The sequence below is a fragment of the Neomonachus schauinslandi genome, chromosome 5 (genome assembly GCF_002201575.2).
Source record: "Neomonachus schauinslandi chromosome 5, ASM220157v2, whole genome shotgun sequence".
Taxonomy (NCBI): Eukaryota; Metazoa; Chordata; class Mammalia; order Carnivora; family Phocidae; genus Neomonachus; species Neomonachus schauinslandi.
In genome coordinates, this window is record NC_058407.1 from 98,174,332 (window position 1) to 98,188,709 (window position 14,378).

General features: G+C 41.4%; 1 protein-coding gene across 1 annotated transcript in view; it reads right to left on the minus strand.

Moving 5' to 3' along the window:
• Window positions 1-1,123: 1,123 nt before the first annotated feature.
• GALNT8 (polypeptide N-acetylgalactosaminyltransferase 8) overlaps window positions 1,124-14,378 on the minus strand; it is a 44,266-nt gene continuing 31,011 nt past the window's right edge. Inside the window, 6 exon segments of the mRNA XM_021690419.1 lie at window positions 1,124-1,267; window positions 8,256-8,423; window positions 9,548-9,643; window positions 10,195-10,286; window positions 10,289-10,331; window positions 11,297-11,482. Of these exon segments, the coding sequence (XP_021546094.1) occupies window positions 1,124-1,267; window positions 8,256-8,423; window positions 9,548-9,643; window positions 10,195-10,286; window positions 10,289-10,331; window positions 11,297-11,482 (729 nt within the window).

Genomic DNA, 14,378 nt, shown 5'->3' on the forward strand with positions numbered 1-14,378 from the left:
AAAAGGAAAAAGTGATGCTCTTAAGGAAGGGACCAGTCTGCACATCCTTGAAAGGTGAGACCACAAAACAACATATACATATAACATCCTACCTCCTCTCCTATCATGGTGCCCACTCCCACCAACCACCAGGACCTTGCCAAAATTGGCATCCCTAGACATATCTTCCCAATTTACCAATTAGGGGAAAGGATTTATCCAACAGACAGCAGTAAGTGCCTTTGGTTTTAAGTCTGTGCCTACAATTCTTTCTTTGTGTCCCAATAAGTGATGCCCCTCTGTTTTAAGCCTCAATTTCTCCATAATTTTCAGGGAGAATGGAAGGAAAGAGGTAATCAAGTCTATTAAGTGTTAGAAGCTACTTAAAGGCTCAGATGGACTTGGACTTTTCTACCATTCTCAATGCACTGTGCAGAGTTGGGATTAGTGGAGACACGTTCTCTCCTACCCTCAGCCTCCAGAATCTCTTTGGTATGGGAGAGATTGGGTAATCCAAATAAAACTGCTCTGGAGTGAAGACGGAGGAATTTTTAAAGATTACTTGTCTATTTGCTGCATCTTTCAGGACAGTTCAGAAAAGGGGAACAGCAGGGGCAACACACCTTCAGAGAACTGGTGCCACCTGAATCATTGTCATGCTGTCAGCCCGATGATGACCCAGCCTCTCCCATGGAGCAGCCCCCAGGCTGTCTGGGAAGTCTCTGAGCAGATGGGCTGGGGGAGGATGTGTGGGGCAGATGGCAACAGTAGTTGTCAGGCATGAAGACTAAACAGTGTTGGCAGAAGTCAATGATAGACTTCCACCCTCCTGGTTCTGTCCCCACACAGCAGCCAGATGATGGTGCTTATCTCAAGGAGTTTCCAATAATGGCATTTGATATATATCATGACTTTCCAAGGGAAGCTGGGGGAGTTTCCTCACCCGTCTGCAGCCTGGACATCCTCACACACGCATACACTTCATCTCCCCTAGCCTATGTGTTGCAGGCCGAAGTCACAGTAAACATACACACATACTTTCCTATTCTCACCCTCTCCCTATTTGAGCAGCATTAGGAGTAGAAGCCATTCCAGTGGCAAGAACTGGTATCCCAAATCCAGGCTCTCTGAGGATCACTGGACGCTAGTTTGACCCCCAGTTTTGCACAGTATACTGTATTGTCCACGCTTGTGTGGTGCAGGTCTGGAGCACAGGCTCATAGATGCTGGAAGTGTCTTTCTTCATCTCCAGACATCGCTTGGTGGCTCTGTTCATGACAGCTTTTTCCTGGATGGGAGAAGAGACAGAGTCAAGGTATCAAAATGCCCTCATCTCCTCTGCTTCTGCTCTTCCTGCTGTGCTCAGCCACATGCTTGAAGAGTCCTTCAATCTTCTGCCAGTCATCCAGAGGGGAAATGAAGCAAAGGGCAGAGTTAGACCACCCAGGGCTTTCTCTACTAGTACCATGGCAGACTAACCACAGATCTAGGAGGAAGCAAGGCTGTGCTGGGTTTCTGTTATCATCCACCTCTCATGAGGTTGAAGCATCAGGGCAGTGTGACTGTCTAGACATGACACATCTTGGAGAGCCATGGTCCTTCTCTACTTGGCCTTCCTTTCCACATCTTCACTCCTGAGCCCATGAAACCCATCAGGATTCTCCCTCCTTCTTCAGTGAAGCTTGGTGGCCAAAGGAGCAGAAGCTACATTCGGGCATCTCAGCTTGTTTTCTCTACCACTGTGGGGGATGTGGGGGGGGAGCAGTTCCTACCTGTTCTGCCCTGGGGGCTTCACCAAAGTTTACTACTGGGAATGTTATGGGCTCAGGAGCCAAAGAGTCTGGGCTAAATCCCTACTCCACCACATACAGGAGAGGGCTCCGGCAAATTGCCTAGCCTAAGTCTCAATTTCCTCATCTGTAAAATGGGTTTATAGTTAATATTAGGGTTAAAATTAATACTAATTGAATTAAATTAGTTGGTTAATATTTATTGAGCATCTTGTGCCTGACATGAAAGATGTGCAGTAAATTAGTACATCTCTGACTCTTCCCATTCTAATGGGGGAAGGGGAGGAAGGGTTATCCTTCTTTTTGTTCCTATGTGCCACCTCCAGCCCCTAAGCTCCTTCCTCATATCTATGGCTCAACTACTGCCATCATGCCATCTGTCCTGGTCCTGTCCTCTTCTCCTAGTCCTCCCATTTCCTACACCCCTCTCCACTTCTTTGCAGGAATCACTCACAGAATCTATTTCAGTGCCTCGGTGAAGTTGTTTTCGCTTTATCCACCCTGCCCTCTGCTGTCATCCTGAGTTAACAGCCTCCATTTGAAGGTCTAGTGAGAGACCCTGATCTCACCGTCCCACTTTGGAACCTACCACCAAACATTTCAACATTGAGCAGGGCTGCAGCAGTATGTCCAAACCCTGCTTCCTCTGATCTCTTTCCATCACAAAATGCAACCCCCACTGCCAACCCTGCTCCCCTAAACTTGCCTGCCCTGCCCACACTGGACTTCTCTGAGGTGCACCTCCCCAGTGTACCTCCCCAGTGTGGGCAGTCACGCAGGCACCCCGGTTCTAGAAATCTTCCTGTCACCTCCACTGCTCCTTTCTGTGGGCCCTGTTTGTAGCCCACAGGGTGCTCCTGGAGAGGGTCCACCAACCAAGCAGGCCTGACCACAAATGTGCCTACAGCAGTCTGGCTTAAAACTTGGCTTACTCCTTAGGGTTACTCTTCCAGACCTCTTCAGCACTCTTTAACCCTGGTCCCCACTTGGTGCTTGATGCTCACTTACACTAAATGCTTTTTTTTTCCACTTTGTTGAAAGGATCACACTGCCAGCCAGTCTAGTCCCTCCCCAAGTGCCATGAGGGACCCTCAGGACACTGCTTGTGGGTGGTCTCAAAGGAGCTGCCCTGCCTCTCTCTATTGCTAGCAGCCCCTGTGCTCTGATGTGGATGCCAGAGAAACACTCTTCCTGTTTAACATCGTTCTTTCATTTCTCCCTCTGGGCAGATTCCTTTTCTACTGACTTTAAATATACCCAAATGTCCCGATATTAGAGGGGGAAAAGAATCCTTAACTCTATCATCCTTTTTAACAAAAATTCAGTGCTTTCCTCCCTTTCAGAACCAAACTTCCCAAGCAACGAGGCGATAACAACAGTGGATAAGATTCTGTGTTTGAATCTGGACATTTAATCTGCTATGTGACCTTGGTTATATTATTTGACTCTCTGTGGTTTAGTAAGTTCATAAGTAAAGTAGAGCTAATGATAATATTTCTCTTGTAAGATTTATGTAAGGATTAAATTAGATCGTGCCTGTACATTATATGTACTCAATAAATCTTGGCTGTTCTAATTTATTGTGATTTTTTAGATAAAGTCAGTGACGCTTTTTTTTTTTTTCTATTTTCTCTCCACTTCCATGTGACATGTCCTTTGGAAGTATTCTTTGCACCTTCTTCAGACTTCTTTCCTTTACATTGTGTTCATCTGGATCTTATACGTATTTGGCTTGGTTTTTATTTAGGGGGTGTTGTCTGACAGTTTTTAAGGAATTTTTGGTTTTGTTTATTTTCCACTTTTACAGAAGGAATATGTGCTCTTTCTTTTAATTTGGAAAGCATATTTCAAAAATTAGAAGTACTCATAATAGAATAACATTGTATATATAGTTTGTATATCCTCCTTTTTAAGTTTAATATCATGATTTAATATCTCGTGTACTTTCCAATTTCATTAATTTTTGAAAATATACTTTTTGAGGATATAATTTGAATGGCTATATAATATTCAGTTCAATAGTCAGGGGATGAACAAAAATCTCCCCTACTGTCAGGCATTTAATTTTTCCTAATATTTTGCTATGATAAATATTAAGATTTTTTCCATATTAGTTTTGACCCACATTCTATATTATTTTTTAAAATACTGTCTTAAAACAGAATGAGCACCATAAAGGGGTCACAATTAATTTGGGGGCGCTGATTAGCGTCAGGGTTTTTCATGCAGAGAGCTAAACTGCCTTCTGCAATTGTGCCCACTAGTGTGACAGCATTCCCACAATATCTCTTCCTTTTTATTTCTCGAACCCTGACTCCTCATTCTCACTGCCTCTCCCAGAGCTCTTCTTTGTGTCACTCAATCCAGAAGACTTCTGCATGATGACATTTACCCCAACCCTCCATTATTTCAGTATGTCTCTACTCGCAACTCTGCTCCTCATTTCAAAGTCCAGATGTTCAAACTGGGTCCCTTCTCAGTCATTGATGCCATCTCTCTTGTGGCTTTCAGAAGTCATACCTCCTCTGGTTGACTCAAACCATGAATCATGCAATTGGAAGACGAAAGGATTATTTAGTCTTAACTCCCTCTCAATTCTGGAAATTATCTTTGGTAGCTTTTTAGTGGAATGAATGTGTAAGTTGTGTCTACAGCTTTCTTACCTGAAAGAACTGTGATCCTAAGATAAGGTGGATAGGAAAGGCTTAGATAGAATGAATTGACTCATGAGCTACATGATCAGCTCCTTCTTCAACTTCTGGACTTCTTGACACAGTCACCTAAAAAGGGACCTGGCTTGGACATTGGAGTGGTGGGCAAAATTCCCCGGCATGTCCTGCAGCTCCAGGCCTCACACCCAACCAGAATCTATATTCTCTCAGCAACTTCAGCCAGCTGAGAAAGTGATCTTTCCAAAATTCTCTTGGAAAGGCAAACCTCAAAATGTTTGAGATGTTATAATTGTTTCTTTAGCATAACTAGTATGTTTAATTCCTGGGAGATTTAGGATCAAGTAAAGATGTTAAACACATAGTATTTGTTAAAGATTCTGTGTATAGTTACTATTTTTAAGTACCTGCTATGTTTTAAAAAAAAAATCTTACAGATTAACCTTGTGTTACCAATTTAAAAATGTGTAATTGAATAATTAAGTTTGTGAAATCTTACCAAGTTGCAAACACTGTTGAAACATATAATAGAATTTAAGAATCATTAATTTAAAATCAGATAATTGACATTCTTAAGAAAGAAAATTCAATGTATTAAATTTATAAATACAGTATGTAATGTTTAAGGGAATTTATTAAATTGTAAATTCCCCCATAAAGTTGCTAAGAGAGTAGATTTTAAAAGTTCTCATCACAAGAAAAAAATGTTTTTGTAATTATGTGTGGTGATCGATGTTAACTAGACTTCCTGTGGTGATCATTTTGCAATTTATGCATAAATTAGGCATATTATGTTATACACTTGAAACTAATATAATGTCACGTGTATAAATAAATTAATTAATTCACTGTTGCAAATAACTTTATACTCATAAATTTGAAGAAATGGACCAATTCCTCAAAAACCATAAAGCACTAAAATTCAATCAACATGAAATAAATGATCTGAATAGCCCTGAACTATTAAAAAATTTTTCAATTTGAGCTCCAGGAAGAAGGCCTGCCAGGCTGGCACATCACCTGTGTACACAGGCCTAGAAAGCTGGCAGGTCTGAATGCAGGAAGTGTGCAAGGAGCAAAGTGTCTATGCTTGGGTGCTCCAGAGTGGAAACCAGGCTCACTGAACTTTGCTTCAGGCACAGGGGATTGTGCTGATAGTTTTGAGTATAGGCAGGAATTTGTGGGGTACACACAAGGCCAAAAGGGTTTTAAAATATTTTAATTCCTGGTTTAAAAGCCCCTGGAAAGAAACCTCCAGGCCCATATGGTTCCACTGGAGAATTATACCAAGCACTTAAAAAAGGATTATTGCCAACTTAAGACAATCTCTTCCAGAAAATCTCTTCCAGAAATGCCTCTTTCAGAAACTGATCTATTCTAAATTTTTGTCAATAGGACAAATTTTATCAATTAGGAAGAGAAAACACCTCCTAACTCACTTTATGAGGCCTTTATTACCTTTATACTAAAACCAAAGACAGTACCAAAAAGAAAAAAAAAGAAAAGAGAAAAGCTGCAGGTCATTACCTCTAATGAACTTAGACACAAAAATCTTCAACAACATACAAGCAAACCAAATCCAATAAAGTTATGAAAAGAAGTGTACACCATGACTAAGTGTGGTTTATTCCTGGCACACAAGGTTGTTTCAACATTAGAAAATTAATCAGTGTAATCCATCATATCAACAAACTAAAGAAGAAAAAATATGATATCAATTGACAAAGGAAAAGCATTTGGCAAAATCCAGCTCACATTCACAATAAAAATATTTCTTAGCAAGTTAGAAATTCAGATAAATTACTTCAGTTTGATAAGGAACATCTACAAAAAATCTACAGCTAATGTATATGCAATGATGAAAGACTCAATGCTTTCCCCCTGCATTTGGGAACAAAGTCAGGATATCCATTCTCACCATTCTTATTCAACATAGTACTTGAAATTCTAGCTAATGTAATATGGCAAGAAAAACAAAACAAATAAAAGTCATACAGATTGGAAATGAAAAAAAAAAGTGATTGTTAAAACCTGCTGGGTTTTTAAATAAAATAATAAGATTTCTAAGCTGAATGTAAAAGTTTAAGAAAAACTATAGTTCTTTAATTTATAACTTAATTTAATATTAATTTTTAAAACTAAAGTAAACCTGTGATAGTATTTTCTGCACACACAAAAAAGATACTGTTAAGGACATCAAAAACTCACATTTAGCACACTGGACCTGCCTGTCAAACATGTCTGCTTGGTGACTGCCATTGACAGAAAGCTCACCACCTTGCTAGGCAGCCCATTATTCTGTAGGATAGCTTAAGCTGTCAGGCTATTAGAAAGTCCTCCCCTTATGTTAAGTTGAACTCCCTCTCCTTGATCTCCAGTCACTGGTCTCAGTTCTGCCCCCCTGCAGACACTGAACAAATCTAATCCCTCTTCCTCATGAAATCAGCATTATCTTTTCTCTAGGCTCATGTCTCCAAGCTAGTGCCTCCAGATTTGCCAATCTTTCCTCTGCTCTGCAATTATTTATTGAGTGCCTGTCATGTTCCAGGCACTGTGCTAGATGCCAGAGAGAAAACAACAAAAACAACAAAACCCAGGCCCTGCCCTCCAGCTCACAGTCTAGTGATTAAAAGAAGCAAGTGAGGAGGTACTTAGAAATAATCGTGAGATAAAACCTGTAGGAAGAGCCCTGAGAGCACGAATCACTCATCCTCGTCCTATGGAGTCACAGATGGCTGCTCAAAGAAGACAATGTCTGAGGCCAGAGGAACATTTTGTAGTTGGCCCAGTAAAGAGGTGGGAGGAGAGGGAATAATACGTACACAAAAGCCTAAGATAAGAGGGAGCATAGCCTTTCATAGGATTACATGTAGTTCCATATAGAGCAGGAAGTGAAGAGCAGAAACACAGCTTACCCTCCTCCTCCTTCTCACTGATAGTGCTTAGTTCAAAAAGACTTGATCTAGGATCCAAAAACCCTCGGAAATTGTAAGCAAAATTGTACACATATGTGCATATATATGTTTTCCTGGAAAGAAGATTTTCAGAAGAGTTATTAGCTTTACATTAGGAGTAAATGGGTTAGATTGATCCATGTCTGTTAAAATGTAGCCCCTGAACCTAACACAGTACCAAAATGCTCAGAGATACCATCACAGACAGAGCATTGCCTCCCTTCATCAGGACATCACATCTCTGCCAATGTGGCTTAATGCAGCCCCATCACACAGTAAACTCACATGTAGGCTGTAGTCAGTCAAATCCCTTATCTCATTGTCTTGTGAATTCTGCCAGATTCCCTCCACCCTGTTCTTAGTCAGTTGATATTGAAATTAAAACCAGGGCTTTTATACTATCAAATTTCAGCCCAGGGCTCCAGATTCTCTGATTACCATTAATAATAAAACTAATCATAATGGCTAATATTTACTGAATACTTTCTATGTGCAGGCACCATGCTAAATTCTGTATACACATTATCTCATTTAATCCTCCCAACAGGCTCCTAAAGTAGATATTGTGATCTCCATTTTATAAATGAGGAAACTGAGTACCAGAGAGGGTAAGAAACTTGCTAATGGTGACTGAACTAGGACCGAACCTAAACTCTTAACCGTTAAACTATAACAGATTCCAATATTGCTTCCCTTACCCACCCACCTTCGCCAACAGACTCAGTGTTCCATGCCCAGTTTCATTTCCAGTCTTTTCCCTACCACTGCCACAAAGCCAGTCCTTCTAAAACACTATCAAATCAAATATGAACCTCACAGACTAGATTTGAATATGCTTATCTTTAAAAAAACATGTGACTCACCGGTTTAAAATCCCAATATATGTGCAGTCTGTTTTGGACTGCCTTGGAACATGGCTCTCAAATGGGCTTCTCCCCATTGCCAGGGTCTGTTAGGCAGTGATCATCAGTACGTGCCTCCGCAATCAGTGGTCCCACATAGAACTCCCCAGTTAGGTGATAGTAGACATTCTAAAAGAGAGCAAAGGAATCTGTCATGGATACAGTCAGTGGGGCTGTCCTTGACCTTATAGAGGGCATGAAGGCTGTTCCTGGGTCCCCTACGTACTCAATCACTACGAGGGAGCACTGAACTTTCATGGGTAACAAGGAGCCACCTCCTCTTCCTTCTCCTCAAACCCCAGTTGACTCTAGGAAGAAGACCAGGCATAAGGAGGGGGCACCAGCCTGCTTGATTCCATATAAGGGCTCCAACACAATCATGACTTGCATAGACAAAGGAGATTATCTTTGAAACACACACACACACACACGCACACCTGAACTTCCATACAAGGGCTCCAACACAATCATGACTTGCATAGACAAGGGAGATTATCTTTGAAACACACACACACACACACACACACACCTGAACTTCAGAAGCTGTCATCATAAGCTCCAGCTATGGGCTTGTCAAGAAACCTTTCCAGTTCTTAATCTGATACTATCTTGCTTGGTGAGCTTGGACAAGTGGGTTGTTTTTGTGTCTCAGTGTTTTCATTTATCAGGTGGAAATGCTTATCTATCATACATACTACCAGAAGTTCCCTGTGAGGGCAACATGCAAAGTAACAAGATGGATGAAAATATTCTCAGGGGAAAAAGTCCCCCAGGCTGCACCATCCACTTGATGCCAGGTCTCTTCTATTCTATGGAGCGACTTCCATTTAGCCTCTCTTCTCTAGCCCCTGTTTCCTTCTCTACAGAAGAAGTCACAGGTAGCATCACCTGCCCACCTTCCAGGGCATACCAGGAGTGGTGGGAGGATGGTGGAGACAGTGAGGGGAAGGGAACTGTCAGGTGGAACCTGAGGTAACTGTCAATGAAAATATTACCATTGTGAACGAATGTGACAGAGCATACTTTCTACCTATCATTCCTGTACCCGAAGTTGAACTGTCTAGTATGATTTTTTGAATGGACTTCGAAGTGCTTAGTTACAAAGACAGGTTTGGATTTCACCCTTACCCATTGCTCAGGATGCTCTGTTTCTGCCTTCCCATCATCTAACACTTAGTCTGAATCTGGCAAGTGTTGCCAGGGGCTGAGCCACAACAGACTCACCCTGGGGCAGGGGAGATTGTGGAAGATACCTGCAGACTGTATTTGTGACAATAAAACATGATGGGGGTTTTGCCTGAAACAAGTCCCTGATCCAGGCAGATATTTTCATCCAATGTGTTTTTCATCTGAAAGGGCAAAACACACAGAAACACCATTGGAAAGAGGTAGAGAAAGAGGGCCCTCAAGCCTCCCCACGTTGTGCCTTTTCCCCACTACTCCAAGGGTGCCAGAAATTACCAACCAAAAGGAAGCAGGGGTTTGGGATCTTGGGAGCCATTCTCTTTGCACTAGACAAATGCTGGAAGGAGGTACTGCTGTGATGTTCCTTCCTAAGAACTCCCACCCCTCAGACTGTCACAGCACATACAGAGAAGGGGGACCAAGCCAGATACCCTGGTTGGCTGAGAAACTGAGAGGTCAGATCTAGGGCTTCAGTTTGCAAAGTAAGGAACCAGAGGCAAAGACAAGGAAAAGAGATGGGGTCTGGGGAGCAAGAGACAAAAGGACACTGAGAAGGCCCAAGGGCAAAAAGCTGAGAAAGGAGGTAAGGGGTAGAAAGATAATCCTGGACAGGATGGAATTAGGAAATGCTTTTCTGAGCTGTCATGTAATTCAGGTCCCATTGTCTTTTATAGTCAAATGTTTAAAATCTGAGTTGCAATTTCATGATACATACTCTTCTGTAGCCCACAATGTTGTGGATTGGCTTCAGGTTTGGATAAACATTTTTCAGATACCAGTCAAAAGTTTTACATTTCAGTTTTTCCGGAGTGCCATTCTGGAAGAAATGTCTCCAAAATCGATTCCAGAGTTCTATAAATCAAACATGGACTATTTCTGTGCCTTGTAACATCCTTGACTCCACCAAAGGGTATGAATGACACATGAGGGAATGAAATATTTTCCTGATAGCCTGGAAGGTAACCTTGATAATTATAGTTTTTCAAGTAAAGTGGAAAGAGCTTGAAACCTAGTAATCTCTGCTAGCTTCAAAGGTACTTGCAAGGCCTGCATAGTAGGGCCACTCAGGTTTATTTCCCTTCATTGGCAAGCTAATGCAGACTGCTCCCATTTGAGATAATGTTTACACCAGTAAGGCACAAAATACTCCTCATGATAGAAAAAGGCTTTCAAAAGGAATATTCTGGTAGCAAGATTTAGAGGTTGAAGGAGATTTTCTACAAGTGATATCTGTGGGGAATCAAAGGGAAAGAATGCTTGAGCCCAGAGTCGCAGCTCAAGGACAGAAGACAGCATGCCATGCCAACCTCAAGTGGCTGGCCTTAGCCAAGAAGGCCATCCTCATTTGTGTGCATCCAGCAGGGTTACAGTCTCTACTCCCACCATCCCACATCCCACCTGCCATGTCCCATAAATTCCTAATGTCCAGCCCTGCCCCACAAGGAATCCCCCAGTATAGATGATGCATGAAGATCATAGAATCTAGAAGATTCCTTGGTTTAAATTATATCTCTCCTGCTTTTTACTTTATTACTTTAAACAAATTCCTTTCAACTCTCTGTACTTCAGTTTCTTCATCTGTAAACTTGGAAGAATAAAAAAAAACCTTCCTCATAGATATGTTGCAATGATTAATGACTACCTGGAGCATAGTATTACTACCTAATGTTAGATGTCATTATCCTTGCACCATCGGAACTTTATGCTAATTTTTTAGGGCAGGGATGGCACTTTCACTCTATCTCTCCCATTTCCTACACTTATCACCCCCTCCTCCTCCTTCGTTCTTCCCTGCTTCTGTTCAATCCATGACAAACCTGGAGAGGTATGTTCCAGGCCAAATAGACCATCTGTTTGTACTCATCCATCCAGATTTCAGCCACTCGCAGAGCATTACGCTTCAAGGCAAGACTCAGATCCAAGGCATAGGGCTTGTGGTGTCTCTCTAGGTGAGCAATCCGGGAGCAGGGTAAAATCTCGATTCTCCCTCCACATTGCCACACCTGTAAAAGAAGAAAAGAAAGTCACCTGGGCAGGCTAAGCCCATGACCAAGAAGCAGCATAGCTTGTAGACTCACAGAGAACACATTTTGGAATCATTTTTAAAGAATGTAAATTCAGTTCTCTCACTCCCATCTAATGTGGCCTCTCAACCTACCTACCTAAAACAACCTTCATTAGAAATCTACCAAAATTCTTCTCTCCCATTGTTCAGACAGCTCCAAAAATCCTACATCCTTCAGGAAATCTTCCTGAACAGACCAAAGGAATGGCTGCCTTGGCTCCATTATCCCCAAGAAAGTGCCAGAGTCCTAAGAGGTACCACACTCTGAGCCAATCTCACTGGACTTCACTTGCCAAGACCAACTCTGTCCTGCATGCTAGATATAAAGCAATGTGGTGGACAGACTCTCAGGGGCTCCCATGATCCCTGCCTCCTAGTGTTCATACCCTTCTCTAATCCCTTCCCTTTGAGTGTGGGCTTGTGATCTCCTTCTATCCAATAGAATATGGCAAAGGTGACAGGATGTACATGATTGCATGTATGTGATTACACTATATAAGATTGCAGTGTCCATCTGGTTAGGAGACGTGCTGTCATGTTGGCTTTGAAGTAGCAAGCCACCATGTTGTGAGCCACCATGATAAAGAGGCCACAGGGCAAGAAACTAAGGGTGGCTTCCAACTGATAGCCAGCAAAAAACTGAATGCTCTCTCAGTCTAGAGGGCTTCGAGGAACTGAGTGCTGCCAACAATCCCATGAGCTTGGAAGCAGATCTTTCCCTCGTCAATCCTCAATGGCCAACGCTTTGACTGCCCTGGCCAACACCTTGACTGCAGCTTTGCAGATGACCCTGCTAAGCCATGCATGGACTCTTAATCCACAGAAACGGTGAGATGGTAAATGCACTTTGCTTTGAATCACCAACTTTGTGATAATCCTGCTACACAGCAATAGATAACTAATACAAGTAATTCTTGACTAAGAGATATCATGACTTATGATATAATGATATAATTATAAATACTCTTCTTTGCCATCCTGATGGGTACAAACTTACTTTTCAGGCCACATACTCTAATATTTGGCTTAAAAATATGATCTTCATCCAGATAGATGATAGAATTATCTAATGATATTAGATTGATATAATGGCTCCAGTGTCTTCTCCTCATGGTTTCCCAAGAAAAGTGCAGTTTCTGGGAGTTAAGTGGACTATCTAGCAGTGGTTAGAAACCTACCACATTCATGCCCAAGGGAGCCTCTGAGATAAGAGTGAGGAACTTAGGTCCTGCTGGTTCAGTTAACCACCTGAAGGGTCAGTCCCCTTATCTGACTTTCAAAATTTTTTTATCCCTTCTTCTACTTCTGAATCCACAGATTCTTCTCCCTCATCCCCCAAAACCCAGAATAGCACAATGACAAAAAGTCATGCTTTGAAGTCAGACTGACCTGTGTTCAAATCCTGATTCTATCACTGCATACCTGGCAACTAGAAGCAAAACACTCCCCCTTCTGAGTTTCAAGTGGCTCATCCACAAAGGGCATAAAGCTGTCAGGAGGAATAAATGGCATAACAAGTATCCATAAATGTCTATGATTTTTAATTTGAAACAGATCTTTTCTTCCATTATCTTCCTGAATTTCTCTTCATTAGTTTCCAGAATCATGTGGAGGTTAAAACTCATGTGCTTTCAGATTTTAGTTTCTGAAGCCAAACATCTAAAATTTCAAATACAAATTTATTTCATTTTTTTTAGTTGCTGGTAGTTTCCAATCCACAGGAATTCAGACGAGAAAAAAATTTTGGCACAAAAAAAACTTAAATTCAAGTGAAAAGATAAAAGTCATGATTGCCATTTATGAAGTAATGTTAACTATTATCCTTGACCAACAGTTTTCAAATTTTACTCTTCCAGTTTATTCCCACTTGCCAAACATTCCTCCATTCTCATTCTGTGTGTGTGTGTGTGTGTGTGTGTGTGTAACACACAGAGAGAGATATAAAGCTTCTGCTTATAATAACAATGACTTGCTCTGTGGCAAATGTTACCCTAATGTTTTTCATGAATTTAATCCTTAACATGTAGGTATTATTATTATCCTCATTTAAGTAAGTTGCCCACATTTACCAGCAGGTAAATGACAGAACTGGATTCTGAGCAGTGAGCCTATTAAGCTCTGACAAGGGGTCAGGAATACACAAGGTGCCTGATAAATGCTGGTTTTCCTTTCTTGAGCATCAACCCCAACAGTCCATCTCCATTTATACACTTCCATGTGCACCATCACTGCCATGCCTCTAGATGTCAGAACAAAACATTCCATGCAGTTCTAATGTTCCCCATGATCTGTCACTGGAGAAAGACAGATCTTAACAAGTGCTGGAAGGTTTTAAAAGGCAAATAGTCACACACACAAACTAAGGAAACTAGATATGGGTAGAACTGTTTTATCCAAGAAAAAGAAAAGAATGGCCTTTCCCTGACACTCCCTACATTTCCAGCAAAATCTATCAAAAAAAGCACAAAATATTAAAAGAAAAAGAATTTCTTGTGGAAACTAAAATATCAGAGTTCAATATGGGATGGTGAGGGGAATGGAAACAGACAAGAAGCAGCAGAAGAAGAAAGCAGAGAAAAGCATGGGGAACTCAGAAATGGTAAGAAGGGCTTGGGGTCCTAAGTTGGAGAATTGGAGTTCCAAATTCATGGAAGCTATGGTAGATAGGAAAACCTCAGCCCTAATGTAACTAAGGTCATCTTAGGACTTTGCTAAGTACCATGCATAAAATAATTATTTCTACATTTCTATTTTGTGCTAGAGACTAATTGTACACTCAATACCTATTTCCCTCTACATCTATAGTTGTAGAAGGAATAACTGCACACATAGCA